We start from the raw sequence: 27,763 nt of genomic DNA, 5'->3' as shown, positions 1-27,763 counted from the left end.
TAAGCAAAAAGCAAAAGAAATTTCATGCTCGACAAGGCTGCACACACCTGCTCTTACCTTTGAAAGCAATTCTATGTACAGCTCTCTACTGAATGAATAAGAAAAACTACAACATAATTTCACTGACAATAAGTGATGATCGGTCACTATACTCCAAACTACAGCTGTACTGAGAGCCCTGCCATTTTAACAGTGGGAAAAAATATTTTAAAAAATATTGGAAGTCAAAAGGTCAAATGTAGTATGTAGCACCTGGAATGTAGGGATATATCCTAAAGCAGATGAGTGTGTCTGAGATTTTGTCTACTCTAATCTTCATTGCTTCAGCCTACTTCACGTATTTCTTTTAGTTGAGTGTTTTTAGGTCTTCATGTTTTTAATTGCTCTATTGTGCCATTGCTTGTAGGCTAAAGACACAGCGATGCTTTAATTTCAACACAGTGCTAACGTAATCTGTGCAAAATTTGTAATAATTTGCATTGTTATTATGAATCATAACATAACGCTCCATTTATTGTGGATAAAAGCCAGACGCCAAGTCTGTCTGTGACCGGCCAAAACACAATCCAATACTTTTTTCAAAAGCAGTAGGCTGTTGCGATTGCGTGTTCCCTCAAATTAAGAATAACTGACCTACGAGCATCATTTCAACTACAGAAAAATAAAACTTGTGTTTACCAGTCTGATTTACACCAAGTGTAACTGCTGCTGATAAACACTAAAACACATTGTTTAGTAAATTTCCACTAAATGTCCTAACAAGTTAAGAAAAAAAAATGTATTCATGGGTCACTTGATAAATGGGGCTCAATGCCAGTCTAGTGTCTAAACGCTATACAACAATCAGTCCAGTCTCTTGATTCTGTGAGAAAGACCTGTTCATATTTATCAAGACTTCAGCTGTTCTATCTCATATGAATAGGCATATGTGGGTGGCATCCTTCTTTGTGAAACTGAATACAGGCGGATACATGCAGCACACTTTAAAACACCACATATGGTAGAGGAAAAAAAGCAAATAATGAAATTATGCCTCTGATACATAAAGGCTCACAGCAGCAAAAATATTTTTTCTATAAATGCTCAAAGGTGGATTGCTTGTTTAAAATGTACTTGGTAGCACTGCATGTTGATTGACATAACCAGATCAATTCGCTGTGCTGCAGTGGTTGTTTTACAGGCTATTGTGAACAGTATTTCCTACTCACCGCCATAGTAACAAATCCAGAAGACAGAATGATAACCAGTGTATAACAGCTACTAGGGAGACATAACAGTAATATTTTTCACAATTTCCTCTTCACAAACTGAGCAATTCTGCCAGGAACTGTTCAAATTAACATCACATATTTGCTTTATATCGGGCAAAATTGCCATGAACACAGCTCAGATTACCATTTCGTGAGGTTTTAGAAACTACTAATTATAAGCCACTTGAGATACTAGTCAGTGCCCATCAATTATTCTTCCGGTTGACAAAGTAACCTCATTCAACCAAGATGTGGATGTCGCGCTAGCATTCTCAAGTAGACAGTGCGCATTCTTTGGAACAAGTGCGAAAAAGAACAGGCCATCACCCTGCTGTGTAGTTTTCTGGCATACTGAAGCTCCTCACAGAGGTGATTGTGTGTCTGTGGAAGAGAAGTGAGAGAGAGTAGGAGGGTGGAAGGTGGGAGTGTGTACAGCGTCCATGTATTGTTTGTAAATCACCCTACTGGCAAAAGGGACACTCGACTCTATAGCAGCCAGTCCACACCAGGGATATAAAGCAAGGCTTGGTGGGAGGTGGGGGTAGAGTGAGAGGTAATTCTATATGTGCATGTATGTATGCAAGGGGACAGTGTGTTAGAGCTATGGAGGCAGTGTCTATTAGAGACACTGAGAATGGACGACAGGGGAGAATGAGCAAAGCAGTGAGGAAGGCAGAAGAGGGAGGGAATCTTGAGAACTGAGTGAGGGGGGGGATGCCTTTTTTTTATGGTGGTATTGGTTTGACGGCTGTTTGGCAGAGGCGCCCAAGGCAGTGCCTGCTTGGATTTTAGCCTGTCACTTAGGACAGGGACACTAATCAGCATTGGTCCCGGTCCCTACCCCAGGAAAGGGGGAGCACTTTCAGGCCATTATTAAAAAAAAAAGGAAAAAGAGGGAGCAAGAGAGGGAGAAGAATTGCTGTGGCACAGCAGGAAATGCTAACCGCTAACCTCATTTACATGCAGGTCCAGGGAGAATGGGGGGAGAGCTTATTCCGTTTCCAATCTCCATGTTAAATGCTGGCCAGGGCAGCCGATGGGAATGAGAGGCATTGTTCGCCCCATGCTGCTCTTTGCCTCACCGTTACACCAATACCTGCCTCGCTGTCTTCAAGATATAAAAAGAGACACTGCCTCAGTAATTTCAATCTCCACCTGAAATCTATATGAACCTGAAATGTGATGTATGCGGCTGTTTACTTTGTGCAGACTGTGTACTGCAACGTGCATAGGTCTATCTGTTCTGTCATAACCAGGTTGTGACCTGAGGCTGCCGCATTCAAAGCCATCCTTCACCCACTGAGTCTGTTCTGTGGCATAATGATTGCTATGACAACCATCACTTAAAGCCACGGGTAGGTGGAGGAGAGATGTCAGCTTCTCGTCTACTCTTCTGATGATCTCATTTCTGGCTGGCAGGTACAACAAGGTCAAACCACTGAAACTGGGAAAGTGGCTGCTTGCTACATGCAAATGACAGAACCGAGTTTCCAAACAATTACACTGGCCTGTCCAAATCGACATGGGGCTAAGCGCAGAGAACCACAAGGTGGGGGGTATAAAAAAAAAAAAGAAAAGAAAAAAAAAAAAAATCAGGGGAGTCAGACAGAATGAGATGTAGAGGGAGGGATGGCTGTCTTTGGCCAGCCATGAGCACAAAGTCTGGCTGTGCGTGCCAAATGAGGTTTTTAAACGGTTTTTCTGGGAGGATTTGTGCTAATCTAGAAAACCTTCTGGAGGAAGTGCAAATACATCTGCCGCTGACCACTCCCCCGTAGAGTACGAGGGATTAATGACATGGCAATCTGAACCAACATGGCCCCCATTCAAAACACTCGTGGGCAGTGGACACATACGGGCAATCATGAGCTGAGCCAGCTGATTTAGTTCTTTTTTTGAATCGCTCGCTACCTACACCCCCTCATTAATTATCTTACTCTGCTGATTTGTCCACATTCATTTGTTTCTACTTATAGTTATGGTTCTTACAGGTACCATAAACTACAAGGCCCCTCACTCAGAATGAAATATCTAGTGATTAGCTAATCTCATTAGCATCACAAGGGCAAAATGAAGTGACCAAATGCCCTTGGTAAACAATGAAAGGATGAGACCCGAGTCACATTGTTTTTTTTTTAGTGCACTAGAAGACGCTACGACTACATTGTGCAAATGAGCAAAGTCTCTTCTAAAACACTGCATAAGTCAAGACGCTCACCTGCGTTTTCAGCATCATAAATAACCTCACACGGCACTGACAATGGCTTTCTCAGAGATGACATCACATCAATGATTTTAACTTCTCAGGATTTTTGTCCCGCAGCCAAACACTTCCACTCTCCTTTTAGAGGTGATATATTGTTTCCCTGGAGAGCTGTCACTGCCTTATGGTCCTACTATCCTGAGTCTGTCACAGCCCCCTCCTCCTCTGTACTTTTAATCTCCCTATAAAACTGAACCCACATCCCAAAAAGCTGCAGACACAAAGCTGTTAGCCCAGCTAGTTAAAGACATTAGCCTGTGCCTTGCTCTTGACTGCCTAAATGTGCAATGTGGACACACTTGCACACCAAGAGGAGAGTGGGGTTAGCCTGGCTAGTGCACTGAAGGCTAACTAGAGCCAGGCTGTGCTTGAGAGAGAATATCTGTGTGCATGTGAGTGTAAGAGGCCTCCTGCCCTCCTCTACCCACACAGGAAGTGAGGTCATTTCATAGCACTGCGCCGTGCAGAGTGCATTCAGTGAGGGTGACAAAGATCAACGTGTTGGCCAAAAGCCATTTTAAGCCCCCTAGCAAAATCTATATACACTGATTACCTACACTGAATTAGCAAGGTTAAAACGCAGATTTATGGACAGTTTAACAGTGTATAATATGTTAAAGCAGAGCATTTGTATAGAGAGTGTAAAAGCAGAGTATACAGCTAGAAAAGTAAAATCCTATGCCATTATATGACAGAAGCATCCCAATTTCACATACTAGTTAATGATGTGCCATATGCTCCAAAAATTTTTCACAGCCCACAGGCGCTGCTGTTCCCTCAAAGACAATTGAGGAAGTTCTTTATATCCATACAATGTAATTTTAGTGTCTTTCTAGGAGTGAAACGTGAGACAGAGTCCAACAATAAATCACATCCCTGTTTAGAGCGGGCGTCTGGCACGACTGGCCGGCTTCAGCTCCCCAGACCACCACCTCCTCCACCGCTGCCGCCGCCTCCTCCTCCTCCTCCTCCTCCTCCTCCTCCTCCTTTCCTCTCATGCTCTCCATCCCTCATGCCTGTTAAAGGCTTGTCCTGCAGGGCCTGGATGCACTTGTGTGGTACAACAACAGAGAAACCGCCCAAAGCTCTTAACAGCTCTTCCTCTCCACTTCCTCCCTCCCTCCATCTCCACTGCTACCACCACCAGCTCCTCTCTCCCTCTCCACTCTGCTCTGTCTTTCCCAGCTGCACCGGCGAGCTGTTCCGTATGAACTGCTGCCAGCTGAAAGCCTGCTACTCCTGTGAGATTGCTATTACTCAGTGCAAGCAGGGCTCTGCGTAGCCAAAGGGCTGCTCTCCGAGCTGTAGATCTCCATGTTGTGACTTGTCAACACGGGAAAAATCGTTACCAAGGCTGAGGCACTTCCATTCCACACAGAGGGGGGTCTGATTGAGACCAGGCAGACAGGCAGGTACTGTACTAGAGGTATTTCGACGACTACCGTTACCTGATTTTGTGTTGCAGAGGATTCTCTCCTTAGAGGTGCCACTTTATTAGATAAAAACATCTGAAAGTGAATTTCCAGTTATTAACTTTAGTTAGTTTTAAACCATTTAAATTGAATTAAGTAATTTGTAATCAGATGCTGAACAAGATGAATCAGAGGTTTTCATTTGAGATTCAACACTTAAAAAAGTTTACCATTTCAGTTTTTTTTTAATATTATAATTTGAACTACACAGTAGTGTAGAGTACCAGGATGTACTTTTTAAAAGACGCCAACAGAGAGCTAATAAATCACAAACTGGAAAAAGCAAGTAATGTTTTTCCTCACTGGTAAATGTGGGACTTTCACACACTGACAATACTTGAGATTTGAGTACACATGCATCTGGTTCTTCATAACTCCTTAAAATAACCTTAACTTAATTATATCACTGTTTGCAAAAATTTAGAAAACTGACAAAATAATGTTGTAAATCGGACAAACGGTAATAAAACAACATGTACAACAAAGAGTCTGACCGGGCATTGAGTGGCAACTTTTGTATGGCAGTCTTTGATACCTGGTGTTAAAAACCCATTTTAGTTGGTATTCATTACCCTGCCCTGGGTAAATGAAATCTTCTGAATGTCAAACCCCTGCTGGACATGAATGTTATTTTGACAATCAAATAAATATATTTAAAATGGTCAAAGCTTAAAGCACAACATTATTTTTTCTTTTGATAAAGATGCTTTGTCACTTTTTTTTGATGCTTTGCTATTAAATAAGAGAGACCTTTGGGGTGCAACTAGCCTCTTACATTAACATATGAACACTTTCTTTGCTCTTCTGTTGATCTCAAACATTTCCAATCAAGAAAACGTGTTGTTTATGTGACAGGATAAGAGCAACAATTTAGGTGTGCAACAGTGTGTAAAAATTCCACACTTTTCGGGTGAAGGTTTACACTCGTTTTCAGTCCAAACAGAGCTAAGACAGGGGCTTTATTCTAAGGTCCCTTAACTTTATTTATTTCATTTAACCAACAATAATACAAATTTATTTGTACTTATTTTTAATAAAGAAAAATATGCTTAAATGCAATGATGTGTTGTTCCTATATTCACACCAACCAAACATCCCTATGGCATCTGTTACTGTTATGGCCCTCCCCTAATGTGCAAAGGGAGGCAACCACCAAGACAGAAGGACTTGCACCCTAGTCATTATTTTTCATGTTTTGATAACAGACACACGTCACGCCACCAGACATGTTGCGAGTTTTGCGTAACCATTAGAAAAAAACATCTCTCACAATAACTTGGGTCTAACAAATGCTCCTGAACGGGATATCTAAATAAAATGGTCTTTCAGCTCTGGTTTTTCATTTAGATTTGCCACAATGATTGACATAGACAGCACTTATTCAGTTCACATGGCATACTGAGGCTTAAGTCCTGTATGGTACAATTTGATACGAATGCACATTCTTTTACCACGCCTGGAAAAACTAGGTTCACAGTTGTGAATCCTTATACATGTTGTCCTGACATAGGCAATAATCTCATTTTACTTGAGCGGTGACTTGTGGAAATAATCAGCCATTATTTTTGAGCTGGGAGTTATTAGAAGCTAGAAAGTTGTATCGGGCATCTCTAGCCTGTTAATACAAAGTGACTGACAATTATGAGACACAAAGTTTGTCTGGAAGTGGAATTTCCTATGTAAATGCTATTTTTCCTATGTCACTTTAAGTGCTAGAGAAGTGGCCTTGTGACTAGATGGTCTCTGATTTCACTTCCTGGGTGGGTGGTGAAGATCTGAGTAGTGTGAAGAAAACCTGCTTAGAGTCGTCTCCTTTAACAACTAGTCAATCTGATGATGAACAGCTTTCTAGTGGAATGGATGTACTCAGCACCCCCAAAACTTGCCACAATACAAAACATTCAGTCAATTTTGAATTTCAGGCATTTGCCTTGTTCTATGGTGACAGTACAATGTACTATGTGAAATAAATGGACACAGGCTTATTCTTTGATAATATACACACCCACAGAGAGCTTTGATCTTTAAGAAACAATTATTTTTATGTTGTACTAACCCCGAAACTATCACTGACACAATGACAAACCACCCTACTACATGTGTGCTTTTCCAAGTGTCTAAAGTAGCAGAAAAGGTTTGTGTTTAAGGTCCAGCCATCTCTTTGAAACCAGGCCCATTAAATCTTACCCAATTAACTGTTTATTCATAGTCTCAGCTATTTGTTTACTATCACGAGGAACACAAAAGACAGGGTCCGTTTGGCCGCTGAATATCAGTGTTCCCTGAAAGCAGGTTTCCACGCTCTCCCTGACGGTGTACTGTGAGCGAGGCATCCTCCACCTTTCTCCTGCCCTTTAATTCATTTCTAAGTTAAAGCCTGTGTATCATTATTCGCTTGAGCTCCACTCGCCCGACACCGCCAGAGCACCCAAGCCCCATCAACTTGAGGGGGGGACGTGGTGGTGGTGGCGAGGTGGGGGATTCTTGGCAGAAATTCCCCACAAATTTTATGCCAAGAGCGAAATGGAAACCTCCTCTCATTTTCCTTTTCCCTTAAACCAATGTTTTCAAGCCCCAGCCCCACCAAGGTCATTATAATCATAGCAAGTGGAAGGGAGCCAGTGACCCGCCATTACAGTGAGGTAGAGAGCCACCCAGTCAGTCAGCTATTGGCTGACAAAGATGAGCAGAAATCTGTCTCAAAATGTAAAAAAAAAAAAAATCTCTCCAATTCAAATGTATATAACCAAAGGAGAAGGGAGCGGTGTATAAGGGTTTCTCCCAATACACTTGAGGTTGCGCTCTTTATGATATGGCCTCTCACTCAGTCTATATTTTTATCATGCTCACCCTCTTTCCTTAAAATGCTTTGAGAACAAGGATGAGGACTGGTTGAGAAATGTTCAGGAGACTTGTTCGATCTAATGACAACAAAGCTTTTTATACATTTTGGAATAAAATATGTCAAACAATACTGAACAATAAAGGCCTATTCTGACTAAGCCAACATTTTTTAAATCACAAAGCCATACACAACATATTAGACCTTACGAGCATTTCCACTCACCCTAATTTTTAAGAGTGAGTAATAAGGCAGCAAAATTACACAAACAATAGCACGCTGCAAGGTCATAAAGAATGGCAGTTTTCACTGTGGCACCAAAGGTCATGTTTACTTGTCAGAGTGAAGGCGCCATACTGTACAGTGACCTCCATAGCCGGCCTATGTACCCACAGACACACACAGAGACACACACACACGGAGACACACAGACAAAGGTTGCGTGTTCACTTTCACATATGCGTGCCATGCACACACACTTAAAGAATAGTCTCCTCTCACAGGCTGTGCCACAGACAATAGGACAGTGCACACTGGGCTACACAACCCATATATCTGGGTCTGTGCTAAGATAAAGCACCTCCAGCATTAAAGCCAGTGTATTAGCTTGCCCTTTTTCACCACAGATGAAGAGATTCGAAGCTCGATATTGTGCTTGTTGGCTGGCACACCACCAGGGTGTTGTTGGCTGAATAATGAAAACACACAGACTGACAGCGAATGGCATGAGGTGACACTTCCATTCTAGAGTGGGAAGATCCAAAACAAAGCGCAAAAAGCTTCTGACAAATTCATACTTTTCTGTGACAGTTTGTTGACTGAGGAGGGAAACAACTCCTAAATCAGAAAAGGCTTTCATTTAAGCTCAGGAACACAGCAGTGCTCCAGTACAGTGCCTACACAGGAGCACACGATTTCAGATTCGTGGGTGAGGAGTATTTTAGTTGCAGACCAATTATAAAGCAGCTTAATTGAGAGGTTGACATGGGTTAACTTTGGTCCTCTTGGCCAAAAGATTGAAAATAGACTATATAATGATGATGCTGCGTGAAATACAGCTCTCACACCCAAACTGTGTACCTTTAGGATCAGGAAGACTTAATAAACACAACCTCATGCATTTAAGTGTTGGATTTTACAATTATTGTGTCCAATATGTTACAATAAATAAAAATAAAAAAACAGCCAAACTGGTTTAGCCTGTTACTTATTTTTGAAATTACCAAAGCTTGCGGTTAAACATTTCAATCATTATGAAACAGGGCATGTTTAAATAATACATTCAAACTCCAGGACACATTTGGATGTTGAAATGGACAATCAGTTCCTATTACCTTAGGTGGGCAACTAGGGTGGGCGCTAAATCATGCTACACAAAAACATTAAATCTATTTCAATTTGCCTACATTCTGAGACTACTGAGTCATATCACAAAAAGAATCAAAAACTATTAATATACACGTGTCCCTGTTAGCAGAGTGATATGTCATAAAATCCTACACCATTAGTCACTCCAATGAGCCAAGACTGGATGCTTCTTCTTATTTGGAAAACAACTTTGCAAAGTATCACACAGCAGGTGCCATACTGTACTCTGTACTGTATTCTTCATGAGCACGTGGAAAAACAGCCTGGAAACATGTTTACAGGTGTCATTTCAAATAAAATAGATGAATGTCACTAATGGAGAAGGGAAATTCAGAAAAAGGCGCCCCGTGTCAGGTATTGATACACCGAACTACTGCGTGCAGCTTGTGATTATACTGAATACTAAATACACTTCATGAGACACAGATTTTAGGAAGAAGATGAAAACATGTTCAGTGGAGAAGCTTCCTAAAAGAAGTCTCTGTACGTTGAGTGTTAGTAAAAAGGAGTCACCGGGTCGTGTTCGGTTATACATCAAGACCCCTGTGCAGTCCAATCATGTGGCTTACACACTCATTATGCAGCATATCAGTGAGGGCCCACTGTCCAAATATCCCCCTGTCACTCAGTCTCTCTCTAACACACACACACACACACACACACTGAGATACAGTCACTCACCACTGTTACCCAGTCTCCACCTCTATGCCTTCCAGCCAACCGCTGGAATTTTCCAAGTTCAACCCTAGGTCAGGCAACTGAGCAATAGATCAGTGAATATTACCACTAAAAATAAAAAAAACAGCATCAGTGTGCATATTGTGTGAAGCTACAGGAATTCCTCTGTGATGCACATTTGATTTGGTGTAACAGGAACGCTCAGCAGTGAGCGGCGCAGGGGCTCATTCATTCCTCAAACCCTTTAAAATTAAAAGGAAAACTAGAAGTAAACTGAGCAAAAGAGGCAACTTAAAGTGTATTTGTGACGGTGGCTGGTTGTGCTGAACAGCTGGCATGGTCTGACATTTAAGAAATGAAGAAGATAGTGTCATAAGATAGATGTAACCAAGCCGTCCTTGATTTAAAGATGAATCACTCAGTTATTCATTACATTTGCATAGCAATGTGGCCAACTGTGCTGTTTGCTTACGCATGTATTGAGCAGAAATGATCAAGAGCCACAAAAAAAAAAAAAAAAATGTCACTCCCGGATAATTCCTTTTAATAATCGTTGTCATTGCCCACTACCATCTCAGCAATCCTCTAGTGGCCGGAGTGTGTTATCGCAGCTTTTCATTATCTGGACTGATAAAGGCACAATACGAACATCCAAGATACGGAGGGTCAAATGCACAAAAGTAAACCAACCTCCTACCAAAATCAACTACACAGGGATTGCTATGGGTTTGCGCCGCAGCACGGTTTTATGTAAAGCAACGTGGTGGAGCACAACTGTCGTTTCCCCCTTTTTTTTTTTTTTTTTCTAACCGCGTTATTGATCGTAGTCTGTCTGCAATGAATGGCTGCAAAGGAGAGAGGGGGGGAAAACCCTGAACTTCAGGTGACCGACCATGGCTCTGACATAGCCTGCATGCAGACTGGGAGGGGTGGAAAAAAAAATACATTAGGTTGAGGAACAAACAAAAAAAAAAAATAAAAAAAAATCTCTCCACACTTTTTAAAGTCGACGACAAACAAGCGCGAACACATCGGGTTCCGCGATTTGGGAGCAAAGCTGTGAGGCGAAAGTTACACGTTTATCGCCGAGGAAATGAAGTTTACCGAGCGTTGCTAGATAGCGCTACTGCTAACTAGGAACACCAGGGTACGGGTAGCCAGACTCTGGCTTGTCTGATCCGACTGACCCTTCATTTTATTGCGGCCAGACTCCCAGATCCTCCCCTTTCTACCCGAAAAGCGACCCAGCAGAGGCGAACACATTACCGAAAACGCTCGGCCGTTATTCCTCACACACACACAACCGACACATATGCCAACTGACCGCAACCTTTAGCGGAATCGGACCTTTATCGATTATACTCTTTAATAAAGCCACGTATCATTTTATCCACTCACTGCCTTTGCTATCGTTACCCATCGCCAACAACATGGCTGCCTCGCTCGGACCTAAAAAGGGAGAAATAACCTACGCCGAGTCTTTTGTCTGTTTCACCTCTTTAACCCTAAACTACTGCGCAAAACACACGGAGAGCCGTTAAAATTGAACAAATCGAGTGAACGACTTACGTGAAGGCAGGCGCTTGGGTTGCTCCTGCTTCCTCCTTGGCATTTTCCCCCGTTTTTAATCACATTCTCGTCCTTGTTTGGGGATAAGAAGAAAAAAGGTTTTTCCCATTGAGACTGGAGGCGCCAGTGATGGCAGGGACTTGGTCGTGCACCTGGCTTTGCTCGGTTTAAAGTGTATTGTTGGGGAATGGGAACACAGGCGGAGGAGGTGCCGCTGTTGTTGTTGCCGTGTCTTGACTATGGCTGCTCTCGGTGCAAGTGTGTCTCCGAGCCCCTAACTAACACTAATGCAGGGATCAAAGGGCAGCAACAGCAGAGCAGACACACACGCGCGCAGGCAGGGCACGCACGCTCTCACACACACACACACACACACACACACACACACACACACTCTCTCACACTCACACACACACGCACGCACGCACGCACGCGTTCACACGCTCTCTCTCTCTCTCTCTCTCACACTCACGCACGCACTCAAACACGCTCTTGCGCGCACGCACACATTTAGAGGAGCTCGCCCCCGGGAGCGGCGTAAGGACAAGGTGCCCCCAAGCTTTCAGGGTGTATTGCTGAAAAGAAAATGTATTTGAAACAGCGAAGATGGTCTAATACGGCAGAGGGACCGTAGTGATGGAGGCGAGTCACCTTAGCGGGATCTATTCAGTTTTCCCTCAAAAAAAAAAAAAATAGGATTGTGAGTGACCATAATAATTAATGCGAATGATGCAAATATTATTCTACATGGCAATTTTGGGACGCTATGAAACGCATAAAGCAGAGGCATGTTTAGGCAGGAATTTAGCCTGCTTTAGCAAAATCAATTTACCCAGTCTTAATTATAGTGAAAAATAAGTATCCCATCTGCAGCATGGTCAAATTCAAATGATAAAAATGAATATTAGTAGGGTAATGTTGACTGGAAGACACAGTATGAACACAGATTATGCAAATGTGTGCATTAAATCTATGCTGCTATGTAACTGTAGCATTAATAATGCCTTATAGTATAATCAGTAGTAATAATATTATATGATCCCGATTATTTATATACTCTGAGAACTTCAAGCCCAATTATACACTCTTTTCAATGAAAAGTTTGCTACATCATTTATAAAGTATATAAAAGTTGAATGAAGAAAAACAAGTATAAACTGCAACTTTAAATATCAGTTCATCAATAACAATAAGCATCTTCAGTATCAAACATCCTATGTTTTAATTTGGTTTATTTCTGCCACCCCCCCCACCACCCCATTTCTCACACACAGGCTTCATACATGTCAGGCAGCTAATTTAAAAACTGCCTGCTGAGTTATACCTAGAATTTGTCTATTAAAAGAACAGCAGAAAAAGGGTACATTGTGTGGGAATCAGTATCAAATCAGGTGGGGGCAATAACAGGTGTCAGTGTCAGAAAAATGTCCAACAATTATCCAACCCAATGTAGTCATCTCCTCATCAAAGTTGAGAGACCAAAACTGGCCAGAGCTGAATCCTCCTCCCTCTCAGCTGGGTGTTGGGGCTTTTTCACAGCGCAGGCTGTCCCCCACTCCCTGCTGTTGGACTCCTCCAGGCTGCGTTCTGTTGGCCTGCCGCGTTCTTTCACACCTCGGCCGTGTGTGAGGAGAGCTGTGTCTTCATCCCTCCATCCTTCCATCCTCCAGTCCTCCTCCTGCCATGCCTTCCACCCACCCCCAGCGGAGGCGCAGGAGGCTCGTTACCGTGGCAATTAGTGAAAAGCCCAAATTAGCCCTCTTGGCTGTCCACAGGTGACAAAGACACTTTGCATTTCTGCTAATTAGGAAACAGAACAACATGATTAAATGGGGCCTATCAGGAGGAGAGTGGACAAACATGTTCCACAAATAGCAAAGAGTTATATATTATTGCATCTCCTGCATGAAATGATTAAGACATCCCATTAGCGTTTACATTTGTGGAGAGGGTAATTTTGGGTTGTGATGCAGAATGTTACAGTGGTTTACATTACGATTTTAATAGACTTTTTTGAGTGTCTTTGTGTGTCTGTGTGTGTGTGTGTGTGTGGACATCTGTGTCTCTTACCTGAAGCTGCAGATGTACAGCACAGTCTATTGACATGCGGTCTGACCAAAGAGTCAATGAGCTGCTACAAGGAAAAGGTTAAATTCTTTGTGGGTTCTATGGTACTTGCACATTGTCTATAGTGGACAGCACAAAATATGCCTGCCAGTGCACAGATACGCTAGAAATAATACCACTAAATCATTGTAATGCAGCAAGTCTGGCTTGTGCCTCTTAATGAAATCACTGATAAACGTCTTTGTTCAGGGGGTTTCCAGATTTCTGAGATGTTTATGCTGACAAATTTTGTAGTAACAACCTGAGAGAAGCTTTTTCATGCTGGATGGTTTAATCAATGCTAAATTTTGCTCTATGTTTCCACACTTCCTTATCTCACCTCATCAGAGGTAATTAATGACAGCAAACTCCATGTAATATCAAACTCAATTTACCAGGGTGACTTATTCCAAACATAAATCACCATCAACATCTGCATCCAGTGACATCATGTCCACTAAACACGTTCATTAGCCGACGATAAGCTGTACTAGACCTCCAGTGTGTGTCTTGGTGCTGTTTTTGCTCCCATTTGAGTTTGGTCACCATGGGGAGGTCACAGCCTGTTCTCTGACCCTGACAATGCCAGGCTGCTGAGGTAATGCTGGCAACAGGACAGTCTGCTGATAGTAGCTATGGCAACACTGACATGACCTCACTCAGGGTTGAACCTAAAGGTCATTCCTCATCGCTCCGGGGATGAGTGCTCCAGCTATATTGCCAGTGACGGCTCTCAAATTCCCCAGCTGGAATGCACACTGTACATTTTACACATACACTAATGTGGAAAGCTTTTCACTGAATAGCCCTTAAATAACGGCGCAATAAGTGCTGTGCATTTGTGTCTGCTTTTCTAACTAAGTGAAGATGTAGAATATACTCCTGGTCAATTAGAATTGTTTTGTTTCACTTCCCAATAACTGGTGCAGGTTCCCTGCTTTGAAAACAGCTCCTATTGTCAGTCGACATTATTACTACTTATTAAAATGGTTCCCTATAGTGGCACAACAACAGTTAGTGGGAGCTAAATGAGTTTCAGGTGCTTCAGTGGAGGATGGTGCAGACTGGAGAGAAATGAGCTAACCTGCTTATGTGCCTTGGGGGCGAACATCCTCCAGTTTCTTCTCCTTTTCTCTGTCTCGTTTTCTTCCCCTCCTCTATCCTCTCAGGCCCTGTCCTGTGCGGGTAAGGCTGGTTGGGCTAACGTTAGGCTCGGCCAGTCAGATGTTGCCCTGGGGTAAACAGAAACATCTGTCCCCTGCCCAGCCGTGACTGTCGCTGAGTGATAAATCCTGGGGTGGCTTGTGCCAGCGCTGTCCGGCGTGCCACCTGTCCCCCTCCTACACAATATCCCCAACCCAACCCCTACACACACGCACACACACAAACACTCTTCACCCTACTTGCACTCGTCCACCTTCATCCTGACAGTGTGACAGAAGCAGGTGGTTCACTCCCTTTTTGCCCTCTGGCCTTCTATGCTCTCGTCCTCGGTTGGCACATTTATGCAGGGAGCGAGAAGGGTTGTCGCCTCTAGCAAATACCAATGGAGAGAACCCTGGACCAGGTTATTCAGCGGTGGTCTTTGGGAACTCAAACGCCTATAGCAGTCATTTCCTTTAATCAGGCAGAAAAGTCTGCAGATCAGATAAACTAAGTTTCACAAAGGTCAGCAAAACGCTCAATGAAAATAAAAACATCGCAAAGGGCTGGAGATTTTGGAGAATTTCACTTAAATAACAACATTTTTTATTTACTAAAAGACTTATGCTACAACCCATCTGACCTTATTGTAAATTCATCCGTCAGAGAAAAGCACACACACATACGTACTGTATTTCCTCAAACTGCCCCTCTCTCTGTCATGTCTTACTCTCCTGCTACCACTTCCTCTCTCTGCTCTACTACTTTTACTAGTGTGACAGAGGCAGGTGGCCAACTTCCTGCCCTTTGACCTTCAACAGTTTCCCCGCAGTAAGGAGACAGTGCAAACACACACATGCACACGCACTTCCACTCACACACACACATACACAGAGGAGGAGCCTAGGTTGCCCTGGGTGAACTGGGGCAGAGGTCTTGCTAAAGGCCCTGGAGGGAAGCGAAGGTCCTTCGACTCAGGGACAAGAGTTATTTTAGCAGTGCCAAACCTGACAGGCTGAGTAATCATTCCCACAGTTCCAGCACTTCAGTGAATATGCACATCAGATAGTAGGAGAGATGCACAGTATAAAATACAGCCCTATCTAACTAAATAGGAATCACTGAGCCGATTAGTGATACAACCCTTTGCACACAGTTTTAAAAACATTGTGCTCCTTTATCATTTAAGCAGTTTGCATATTGAATTGCAGTGTTTTTCACAGAAAGTCACAAAGCACTAGGACACTCACAGTGTCTGCCACCTGCCTCTAAATCACTTTTTTATTCCAGAGGCTGGGTGAGCAAAAATAATTACAAAAACTGTTATGAACAGCTATTCATTTGTCCACCTCTCTGCCCTTGGCTGCTTGACTGTCTTTTTTCTTTACAATCTGTCTGAATTTATCTAGCAAAAGGCCAGTGGTGGATTCTTTTTACCATTTAAAATAATATCAAATGAAGAGCACTTTGTCACTCAAACGTGAGTTTTTTTAAGATGTACTTTAGGCTTTTGCACGTCTCTGTGTATGATTTGCATGTTTGTTTTATGCCTCTATGTGTGTGCAAGAGGACCCCTGCTGATTAATGTCACTTCATATTGTAATGGAGCGTGCTGAACATGTTCTGATATCTGTAATGTGTTACCAGTCTCAGCTTGATTTTACTGCCATGGTCTAATAGGATATTGCCACGATCACAATTTGGATTAACTTCCATATCACCGCTGTTAAACCAAGTGAGGTTTGTACGAGTGTGCACACAAATGATAGAGAAGTGGGGATGTCTATCACGGTGGGCTGCTCTGGTCGATTAATTTCACATTCAGCACCTCCTTCGTAACGTCCCTTTTCTATTTGTCACCACAATAGTTTTCATTATCAACACTTACAGCTCTTTTTTCCTTGTCATTGATGCCGTGCTGAGGGAGGAAACATTTTTTTGATACTGTGTAAATTAAGGCACTGCTGTCAGAATTTGCTGTGAGCAATACTGTACTCTAAGTGTGTTTTTATGATTGGCTTACCCATGATGCACACACACAAACACACACACAGGTATAACGAACCCTGGTAAAGAGGCTTTTGTACAAACATTTTTTGTCAGCAGGGAGCAGGGAACTCTATGCAGAGAAGGCTGCCCTTCCTCTGTGAGTCCTTTGTCTCCCTACATCCCCAAGCTCCACCTCTCTCTCAGCCAGCCCTCCAATGGGAGAGCCTTCAGGTGTTGACCTTATCGGGTGGAGGTCAAAGCCAGGTCAGGGATCTGTTGCTAGGCTACCATCAGATAAGTGGCTGGGGTAGGCAGCAGTGGGTAGCTCTGTCATTCAGGGCTTGTCATGTAATCTTGTTCATTTGCAGACAATTGTCTGGACGTCAGAAAGGCTATCTGGCCCATACTGTTGTAATGAAACACATTAAAATATTAAAACCGGCCATGCTGAGCATTGGCAGCTCCACTTGGCACATGCCTTTTTTTTACAGTCATGCCAACTGTCATGCAGTAACATGAGCCTCTTAAATACGCTTGTGTGGTTGGCTGTGTTGAATTTTCAGAGTTGTAGAGTATAAGGGTGTATTCATTTCGTTTTTTTATTTTGTCCTGCATCAGTTGATGATGAGTTTCTGTCTTTATGAAATAAATGTATTTTAATAGTCCCAGATTACCACAGTGTGATTCAATGATTATAAATGATGATGTCATTGATGTAATGTAACAAAAGGATATTATCTTTGTCTGTAAGCATTTTTATAAGACATTACTAATTTATGTACAGCAAAAAAAAACTCAATTTAAAAAATGCTCCATTACTCTGACAGCAAATGTATTAACATTAATAATGAAATGAATAAAAACCTTCTATTAAAACTTTATATAGTTGTTGATTAAAGCATCTATCTTGATTGGGAAAGAATAACTCTGTGTTGTTCTATGTATATATATATATATGTATGTATTTTTCCTGCACATACTGTACATAAATAAACGGATGAATTCATTCATGACTTATGACTCATTTAGGGGTACAGGTGGGAAGGCATCTTGTTGTTTGCTAACCTACAACCTTTAAATAGAGTACAAAGAGTGCTACAGCAGTCTGTTTGAAGAGGGAGAGGGAGGGAGAGAGGGAGGGGGGATGGAGGGAGGGAGGGAGGGAATGAGAGAGAAAAAGAAAAGAGAAAAAGAGATAGTTGTTGCATCTTCACACAAACATGGTCTGTTCTCCCACTTTGCCATTCCACCACCTGGACCGAGCTATGTGGGAGACTGCGCCACACAGTGACGAACGACACCAAACAGGACGATTTCTGTTCACACTGTGGATCATATGGAGTAAGACGGGTTGACACAGCATCTGTGTCATATCACAGGTTCCTCTTTGGTGACACCTGCATTTTGTCAATGTCACCCACTCAGCCGTTCAGGTTAACCGCCAGGTCTGGGAGGAAGTGGCCTTCAGAGGCCGTGTGAGGAGCAAGACCTCAGACAGTTACACATAAAGAGACCTAGATAAGGCACGTGGCAATTTATCCATGCCAGTCCTTGTTCTGTAGCTCCAACATGGGATCTCGTCTGTTAGATTGGCGCATTGTGAAAAGAGGTTCTCAGTGTCTGGGCGCTTGCCAGCTGACATTCCACGGAGACAAATTGAGAGAGAGGCTCCGGCAGATTTATCGGGCCATTGGCTCGCCTCAGGAATTCTCTTGTAACATGGCACTCCTGTGAAAGGGATAAAGAAATTAGTGTAAAACAGCCCCCCACGCCCCCTCTCCCACAGCACCCGTTTAGATGTCTAGTTTTGTTTGTAACCCCCTTGCCAGCATACACATGCACACTTCCTTATTTCATATAAATGTGTATGAATACAAGATGGATGGGTCTGAGCTTCAGCCCTCTTATTTCTATGAATATTCAAGAGGGTGGGCAAGAGAACGCTGCTGTATTCTGGCTGTTGAGTCACAGGTCCTCAGTGGCAGGAAGCACTGCTGGTCAAATGACAGAGAGAGAGAAAGAGAGAGAGACACGGTGGACAGAGAGAGATATGCGTGTGTGTGGGATTTAAAAGGAACTGCTCCTGGCTGTCTTGGATATTTATTCCTTTCTAAAGCAATGAGGTGTTTGGAGAAAGAAGCCAGTTATGTTCTTAATGCTACAGTGAGAACAGGGAGCATTCTTTTGCACTTGCCCTAACAGACTATGGTCTGTGAATGTGAGAACATGTCTTCACCTTTGACCTGTTGCTGATCAACGGAGAAATTTGATTGACTTTTTCCCAAACTGTCTGGAGAACATGTAAATACGCTATGTAGCCTTCTTTCTAAATATTTGTAGAGCCACACATTATATACAACATAAAATAATGAGGATTAATAATTAATTAGTGGCATAAGTATCCATGTTGGAAATTCACTTCCTGGTTTTTGCATACAATGGAGCCCTAATGCCATCCCCCATATCATCTGTCAGCATCTAGAGGTTATCTGCCAAGTTGATGAACAGAGAGATTGGCTATGAAACACAAGGTGTGACAGTATGGCAATATGTTATAGTATGCAGGCAGAGCTCATCAGGAAAGAGAGGACGAGCGGCTTTGTTCCAAATGTCGCAATGCATATTTATGGGCGCACTGGAGTGGCTCCTTGTATAAGCACCATTCACCATCTATCAAGCAAAACCACTACAGTGTCTCTTTGACAACTTGGTAGGGTAGTGTTGTGTGATAAAGTGAGCAAACTGGGCAATGTGCTCATGGCTAGAGCCAAATTTTCTTGTGAAATTGACTGTCATTTAGACAGTCAAGACAATAAAGCATGCTGAGGTTAACAAAAAATGTAATTATCAGTTACTTTGCATATAATTATTTTTATGACAGGATACTTCTACGCAAACGTATCCACGCGAGCTTGTCATACTGTTGTGAGTAGTTTATTTCAACGATTCTGTCCCTCTAATGTGACAAAAAGGAACACTAAATGTGGAGCCTTGAAATGCATTCCCTCCTTTCCTCAGATTGAGATATTAAAGGGAAGTGAGAGAGGATAAGGTGACAAGGGAGGGTGTCAGACAGAAAGACAGACAGACAGCCAGATACAAGCAGAGCCCTCAGCACAAGCTCCACTGAGCTCCCTTTCCACTAAGGAGGATCTCAGGAGAGTTGTGTGCTGCCTGGGCCTTATAGCACAGGATGGGCAGTCTGACTGTCTGTCTGCGGTGCCACTCCTTGGGGAAAGAACATGGCTCCAGGGCTGTAGCTGATTTGAGATGGTCCCAGGACTAACCCCTGAGGGACACCAGCCAGGCAGAATTGCTTCTCTGAACCTCTCTTTTTAGGCTTTTGCAAGCAGTGGAGCTTGGTGGCTGTGGAGAGACGGAACAAGAGGAGGGCTTTCATCTTGACTGCGAGCAGCTCAGTGGATTTCCTCCAAATTACAGGGAGTGATTACATCCCACCTCGTCTGCCTAGCACCACACCGTTCTCTCAGCATGGGGCCCCCAGGCAGCCAACCGCTGTCAACTGTCAGTGCTCACAGCTGACTCATTAAGTGGAAGTTGAGCGATGTGTCATTGGCACGGAAATAATAAGGAGCAAAACCCAAAGCATTGGGACACTCGTTGCACCTTGTGGGTAATTTACCACTGCTTATACATTTTTGTTCTTTATTGTACAGTTACTGGCCATGACGAAGGGATTCAAAACTCTTACTGGGGATGTGTAGCGGATGGATGGATGTGAAGGTCTGACCAACTGTTTTGGTGAGCGCTTTTGCTGCTGTATGGTTACATGAACAGGGCAGGCATGGAATGAGTTACAGGAGCTTTGAACAAGTCAGCCATTTAAAAACAACCCTCGGTGCTACAAAGGCAACAGATCCACGCATCAAGCCATGCAGCTGTGGTTTCCAGGCCCCTATTTGATGAAAGAAAGGTTTCCCATCACTTCCAAGCTATTACTTCCATACAGTTAGGGATTACATAGGCGCAAGAACAGGGACACTCTGTCTACCAATCTGTTTTTTGTTTGAAAACTCCCCCGAGCTTTTCCATTATCTTCTCCATATCAAGCTTGACCTGAAGAGAAAACCTGGCTTCAGAAGGGTCAATGCAGTCTAGACTCTCTCCTCATCCTGCACAGCCGACCCCCACCTCAACCCCCATCCTGCATATTGCTTTAGGATACAAGAGGGATATACCCCCCCTCCTTCTTCCCACTCACCTCAAGCCCCCACCTCTGCTTTCGTCCATTCCCCTATTTCCCACCTACAATAGCATCTCCCGTCACCATAATCTTTCTATTTCACTAGCCCGCCCCTCAGGGTTAAGGGGTCTGTAGATGGAGACGGGATTTGTCTCTGAATTGACAGCACTGCTGTTGTGCTCTTATACTGGATGATCAGAGCATTATTGTAGAAAATTCCCTCACTGTTTTTCCAAACATTGATGTTTTAGATATTTTTTGAACCAAGTTGAACAAATTTTGCCTGACAGAGCTGATGAACAGAATAACTGATTGATACTAATAATGAAATCCTTTATGAGCAATTAAATATCACATGTGAGTAATAATAATAATTATTTGATGCTGCTCATAAACCTAAATGATATAACCACTACCATTAACACCACTACAGCTGCTCCTTAAACTACAGCTACACAGGCTCTGTCAGAGGCACTGACTCCTGGTAAAGCCTGCTTTCATAGTAAACAATAAACATTTGATTCATTAATAAAATTGGCTATAGTAGCTTTAAATTAAGACGAAAGACAATTCAAGTAAAAAAAAAAAAAAAATTGCATTAAAAACGATGAATAAAATGTACTGTTGATAAAATACCTGAAGCAACTGGACACAAAGCAGGAAAATCTGCAATATAAAAACACCTGCAAAAGTCTGATCTCTAAGAGTGTAACACAATTGTAATAGGTTGTAAAGTGGTCACTGGTGGAAACGGATTAACATAAAAGTAAATTAGCCTAATAACCAGTGATGACAAAATGAGTTGATACAGTTCATTGTTTAAAAAAAACCTGTTTTAAATACTGACTGTCAAAAGTCAGACTGGTTGGAGCAAGGAGCAAAAACAAACAAATGCTGATGTACTTAACTGCTTTTACAGGGGATGTAAAAATGGCTTGGCATTTTAGAGGTGCACTCCTACGCTCTATAATTCTAAATAATGTATAGGCCACAGCATGTGTGGATGTCATTGACATGTAATGCGTGGTAAAATGGGATGTGATGTTGACGATGATATTGGACCACAGTGACAATGTTTACAATTAACCCCAACGTGTGCTCAAATATTAGCTATCTGTGAATTTTCTGCAGGTCACAAGCAGACCACACTTATCTCAGGGCCCAGGGTTACTATGATTTGTCTGTGATTGCTCAGTTCAAGCTTTCATTGCACGCCCAGTTACAAAGTATGAAATACCAGTGAGGACATAGCCTTGGTTGTACATTTATGTTGTATTTTAACCACATACTTTAAGACCTGAAAAAAAAATCACATAATTATTATATTATTGGTTTTATTGTATGAAGCAATCAAATTATAGGCAGTTACATTTGTTGCATTCAGGGACAGAGCTGCATAATGAGTGTGCCACATTTCAAATAGCAAAAATCCACTTTCTATTACAAATAAGGCCATGTATTATGATAACAAAGGACAAGTAAATGGAAGTGCACAGAGGTCATTTTTGAAGGCAACGGAAATAAACTCTAGGTTTTTTTTTCTTTCCAAAAATTTCCTTCAAAGCGAGCAACAACGAAGGGAACAGGGGACAAGGGGGAAAAAAAATCTTCATTGAATATTCATTAACCGGTGCCTAGGTGTATACATGGCTCTTAACCACTCTTGTTTATGACTTAAGGACTTGTAGTACTGACCTTAGTTTAACACAGCAGCAGATACCAAATTAACCTCTAGCCTCCACAGGGCTAGCCATGCCCTGCTAACAAGCAACCTGTCTAGACACACAAGAAGTACTTTATGATTCCACCTCTCACAATCCCTCTCTCTCTCTCTCTCTCTCTCTCTCTCCCTCCCTCTCTCTCAACCTCTCTGTCTCTGTTAACACGTACTGGCACATCCTCTCTCCCTTTATCCTCTTCTATCTTTCACCTCACCATTTCATCGCTATTTCCCCGCTACACCATTTTTCATGTACCTCCCAAGCCGTGCAGTGTTTGGGTCATGCACCCAACAACCAGAGTTTTATCAGATAGCAGACTTTCTCTTATCCTTCAAAACAAGCTTGGCCAAAGCAGAATAAAATAATGAAGAGAAACTGAAACTTCTATGATTCATAAACAATACCAGAAATAAAAATGAGAACAGAAGTGAAGATATAATGCATTTAAAAATATGACTATATAAACATATAGAGCAGATATATATATATATATATATATATATATATATATATATTTATATCATAAGATGAAATTCCATGACAGATTGTCTAAAGTGCAACAAGGTCACTAAACTCACTTTATGGCTATCAAATACCAACAACATTGCAAAATATAATGTTTGTCCTTCATGTCTGGACAAATCTTCCAAAGAGACAAATATTGATGCAGTTTCAATAGCTTTACTATGGACGCAGAATCCATACTGATATTACCAATGTCTTTCTTTCCTTTTCCTTTACTAAGAGGAACAAAATGCTGGGCTTTAGCAGTTAAACCTGGAATTTTTTTTTTTTTTTATGTTTGCTTGAAAGATTACAAGAATGACTTCTCAATTATGAAAATAGTTTTTGATTTATTTTAAGTTAACTGACTAATTGCTGTAGCCTCAATGAACTTACACTGTGCAAGGAAATCCAGACATTGCTCTCTTTCCCCTCTGGCAGATCAGACCTCAGACAAGAACAGTACATCTGGTGACCAACTGTCCAGCAGCAGCCAGTTTCCATCAAGACTGTGAACGGTCCATGGAGACCGTACTGTAAAAACTATGCATGTCGCAGGAACGCTGCAAGAAATGTCTCTTCAGAATCTGTGGCATATATGTAGATCTATGAGACTGTGTGCGTCTGTCATCTTATATTATATCACTGTTCAAGTTTTACAACAAAGTCGTCTGACTGAGATGTTAAGTGTCATATTTCATATGTCATAAAAAAACAAGTGGAATTTAAAAACGAATTGTGTAGGGTGAACATTTCAACTTTTAGATTTTATTATACAACTTTCAATGTAATTCCATTCATTATGAAAATACCAATTTGGTCCTAATTGCCTACTTTTTGGTCTGAATTTTCTTTGGCCACTTCTTTTTCAGGTATTGGATTTGTACGTCTCTGAAAAACTGGTCACCTATTGACTAGAAATGCGTTTAAACACAGTGAAATATGCCACACTCTCATACCTGAACGTACACACACGCGCTTGGTCTCCTTTACCACTTTAAATACTGTTCCGTCTCTCTCGTTTTGACTTCTAGGGTCACCTCACGTGTTCTGTAGCACTGCGCTGTTTTAGGTTTTTGTCCTCACCCAGCCTCCGTACAGTGCACTCCTCTGATTGGTCAATCGCAAGTACAATCGTTTGGAGAGCGTCCGTCTGGTGAGTGAAATGCTACCAAACATGTAGCTACTGTTTACAACGATGAAAAGCAAATTTCTCCATGTGCTTACAGTCTGCTTCGGTTCCAGTAAACGTTACCAATGTGTTTAAAAGGATAACGACCCTCTCACACCACTAAATACAAGCATATTCATTGAAAAGCTCGCAGTTACCGGCGTAGCTACACTAATTAGCTAACAGCTAACGCTACCTGTCCACACAGTATGAAGCCAGTTATTGCTTTCACTGTTTATGTTTGATCAAATCAGAAGCATTACAGCGCGCTACTACAAGCAATGTGCCTTAGAAAGAAATCCCTGCTGTTAGATTAAACGATTGACCGCCATCGAGCACGAGTTAGTTAGCGGGGATGATGCTAGTTAGCTGATGTGATGCTAATGTTGCTACTTGAAGTAAACTGGGACCTTAACATGTGTTGCTCACCTTCCTCCCTCTCAGATCAGTCAAGATGAGCCTGAGAAAGCAGACCCCGAGTGACTTTTTGAAGCAGATAATTGGGAGACCCGTGGTGGTCAAACTAAACTCTGGAGTCGATTACAGAGGTGATGCAGATGTCTCTGTTCTCGTCTGAAAAGTTCTCTTTAGCGAAAACACCGCTGATACATGCTCTGTCTGTAGGTGTCCTGGCCTGCCTGGATGGTTACATGAACATTGCCATAGAGCAGACTGAAGAGTATGTCAATGGGCAGCTCAAGAACAAGTACGGAGATGCTTTTCTCAGAGGAAATAATGGTAAGAATTCTCCAATTCATAATTGTATCTCCAAGTGTATGTAGAAGACATTATGGCGCTTCAAGACTAGAGGCAGTGCATGGTTGTCATCTTCACTACACATGTTTGTCTAATAGAAGCCTGAGTGAGGGAGTGAGGTTAGTAATCAGCCGATTGAGAAAGGAAACCCACAAGAGGAGGTCTGTAGTTATGACCTCTCTGAACATACACTCAGCTGTCAGTTTAATAGGTACTTCTTGATAAAATGAATGCAGCTGCCCCACCATAAGCCCCCCCCCCTTAATGAAGGTTTACATGATGATTTTTTGTAAATAAAAAAAAAAAAAAAGGTCATTCTGCAGGATGTATTTTGAACTGCATTTATATCAATGAGGGCAGGCACTTCTCCTTATAAACCATTACAGTTCAATAGCAATGCAAACTCCATCCTCCAGGGGATGATTTATGCTGAATTACTGTAGTTTTAGCAAGATGTACTTGATGAACTGGCAACAGAGAGTATATTGTTTTTCTGAGAACAGAAGTGAAGCCAAGTCACAAACAATGCTGTACAGGCTTCCAGAGACAGGAAAATCCTGTCTCACTATGACATCTTTAAATTGGCAAAGAGCAAAAGAACTGAACTTTTACTGGGTCTTTTTTTAAAAAATTTTTTACCATGTCTACAAACAAGGCTTTACCATATAATTCAGGGCATTTAAACCCAAATGGGGTAAATCATTGTGACTTATCCAATTAACTGAGTAAGTCCTGGTTTACAGATCGAAAGACATTTCTAACATAAGCCTGTTTCACAGCAGACATTTAGACTTGTCATAAAGAGCACAGGGGTTACTAATAACATTAGAGAGAGTCTACAAAATAGTTGAAGTGACAACAAAACGCCCCACTGTTCAACAAACAAAATAGTTTAAAGTGTGAACTGTCCCTTTTTAAATCTATGAAAGAGGCCTTCTTGAATATTGATTATGAGGGAAGCTTAAAGCAACCGACACTGACTCTCCTGCTTTTTTTCTTGTTTTTACAACTTGAGTCTGCTGTCGATCTTTGATGAATAACAGGTTGTAGTGTGTTTCATAAGTACTGTATTCACCACAATTACTTAAACAATCTTTTTAATTTTAACTTCAGTCCATGTATTCACCCCTCTGTCCAGATTTTGCTTACACCAGCTATGTATTGTATTGACTTTGTGAGTCCCTCTTCAATGTGAGTCATGTTGCCCAGTGGAGTTCTCCAACAGTCACAGATGGGGCTATTTTGGTCAAAACAGAGCAGGTAAAGTAGATTTACATAAAAGTAACAATGGTTTACCCGACTGCCTTCATGAAGTCGTAGACCTCTGCCCTGAATGACCTGTGCAAAACACTTGTACATTTTTTCTCTGGGATGAGAAATATATATATATATTTTTTTTTCCACAATGAGAAGTGCTTCAGAGTTTCCCACAGAGAATTTACTTGTGGTGGAATTTAAGGGTGGGGGGATTGAACGGCATTGTGCATCGAGAGTCAGCTGTAAAGAACATTGTATCCACACGCCAACTACCATTTCCATATGAACGAACCATAGTTCAGTATAGTCATAGTACATTTTTCACTGGGGTCAACTGTATTTGGTTTGGACACCCATAAGTATTTGACGGACAATTCAATTCATAATTCAATCGTTTTCTTGTCACATGTACGGATAAAAACAAGTTTCACCGCACAGTGAAATGATTGTTTTGCCCTTTCGCCTTCAATGCCGCTTCAGGATTTTAAAAAATAGATAAATAGAAAAAGAAAGGAGATAAACACTTTGAATGAGTTAAGGTGACTAATCATTTTTTATTTTTGGACTTTTTGCTTCTCTTTCCCACTTTCTCATGTTCACTGATCACTTGACACCAACTCCCTTCAGTGTTTTATTACTTGCAATTTAAGATCTCGATATTCTCAGCAATTTAAATTTAGTTTATTGGCCTCATTGAGTTCCCTTTATCTCTGTAAAAGATGATCAAATGACTGCAAAATAAGACGGGATGTGCCAGTAATTTTCAGACTGGTCTCACACGTGCAAATTGTGCTCCCCTGTAAAACTACATACTTTAATACTTTTTCTTTATTTTCCTCTCTCTCTCTCTCCCTCCCTCTACAGTCCTGTACATCAGCACCCAGAAGAGGAAAGTGTAGTGAAGATCATTCTGCTTTTTTCATTTTTAGTTTTCAGTTTGATGTGTCAGTGGAAAACTGCCCACTATTTTTGTTTCTGTGATGCCTGAAATCCTGAAGAATGTTTGTTTTTGTAAAAGTGGTAAAGGTTAATAAATCCTGAGTTTTGATTCATGTCTGATCTGGTGAATGTTATTTAGAAATTCTGGTGTTAACATCACAATAGAAACTCTTGTTTTTCTCTTCTCAGTTGTTTGGTTTGAAGTAATGTCATTTCAACAGGGCTGATTTTAAAAAAGAAATGTCATTCATGTGTGGAGTTGAAGTTCATATTGTAATATCTTGCGATTTAATTGTCCCACTGCCAGTGGGACTGTAGCAGTGGAATGAAGATGGGCATTTTTTGGCTAAATCACTCCTACAGAGTTTATCCCTGGAGCGAGCAAAGAGCAAGCAAATCCACCACTGTTTTACCACAAGGCTTCAAAAGGATTAGAACATAATTTTGTAATTTGTCAGTACTAATGTGCTAATTTTGTAATTGATCTTGATACAACTAGCCTGCAGAAACCCATTACTGAATGGCCTGTGT

At 41.8% G+C, this 27,763-nt stretch overlaps 2 protein-coding genes across 2 annotated transcripts in view; one reads left to right on the top strand and one right to left on the bottom strand.

Annotated features, from left to right (window-relative positions):
• The window catches only part of znf827 (zinc finger protein 827), a 66,079-nt gene extending 54,405 nt beyond the window's left edge, over positions 1 to 11,674 (bottom strand). Inside the window, exon 1 of the mRNA XM_070827514.1 lies at positions 11,443 to 11,674. Coding sequence (XP_070683615.1) covers positions 11,443 to 11,485 — 43 coding nt within the window. The 5' untranslated portion in view covers positions 11,486 to 11,674. The remainder of the gene's footprint in view (positions 1 to 11,442) is intronic.
• A 12,530-nt stretch (positions 11,675 to 24,204) lies between these two features.
• Positions 24,205 to 27,345, top strand: lsm6 (LSM6 homolog, U6 small nuclear RNA and mRNA degradation associated). Its single transcript, XM_070827907.1, has 4 exons — positions 24,205 to 24,265; positions 24,725 to 24,828; positions 24,905 to 25,018; positions 27,158 to 27,345. The coding sequence occupies exons 2-4, from the start codon at positions 24,735 to 24,737 to the stop codon at positions 27,190 to 27,192; spliced, it is 243 nt and encodes an 80-aa protein (XP_070684008.1). The 5' UTR covers positions 24,205 to 24,265; positions 24,725 to 24,734; the 3' UTR covers positions 27,193 to 27,345.
• Positions 27,346 to 27,763: the final 418 nt, after the last annotated feature.

Source organism: Pempheris klunzingeri, chromosome 3 (assembly GCF_042242105.1).
Source record: "Pempheris klunzingeri isolate RE-2024b chromosome 3, fPemKlu1.hap1, whole genome shotgun sequence".
Taxonomy (NCBI): Eukaryota; Metazoa; Chordata; class Actinopteri; order Acropomatiformes; family Pempheridae; genus Pempheris; species Pempheris klunzingeri.
The sequence above is the reverse complement of the archived record's forward strand: the minus strand, read 5'-3'. Positions and strand labels throughout refer to the sequence as shown.

What these genes read in the sequence shown, in the direction of transcription:
- lsm6 (XM_070827907.1), top strand. Translation starts at nt 24,735, where the DNA reads ATGAGCCTGAGAAAGCAGACCCCGAGTGACTTTTTGAAGCAGATAATT. An exon ending in CTCTGGAGTCGATTACAGAG is followed by an intron (nt 24,829 to 24,904) that starts GTGATGCAGATG and finishes CTCTGTCTGTAG; the next exon opens with GTGTCCTGGCCTGCCTGGAT. An exon ending in TTTTCTCAGAGGAAATAATG is followed by an intron (nt 25,019 to 27,157) that starts GTAAGAATTCTC and finishes CTCCCTCTACAG; the next exon opens with TCCTGTACATCAGCACCCAG.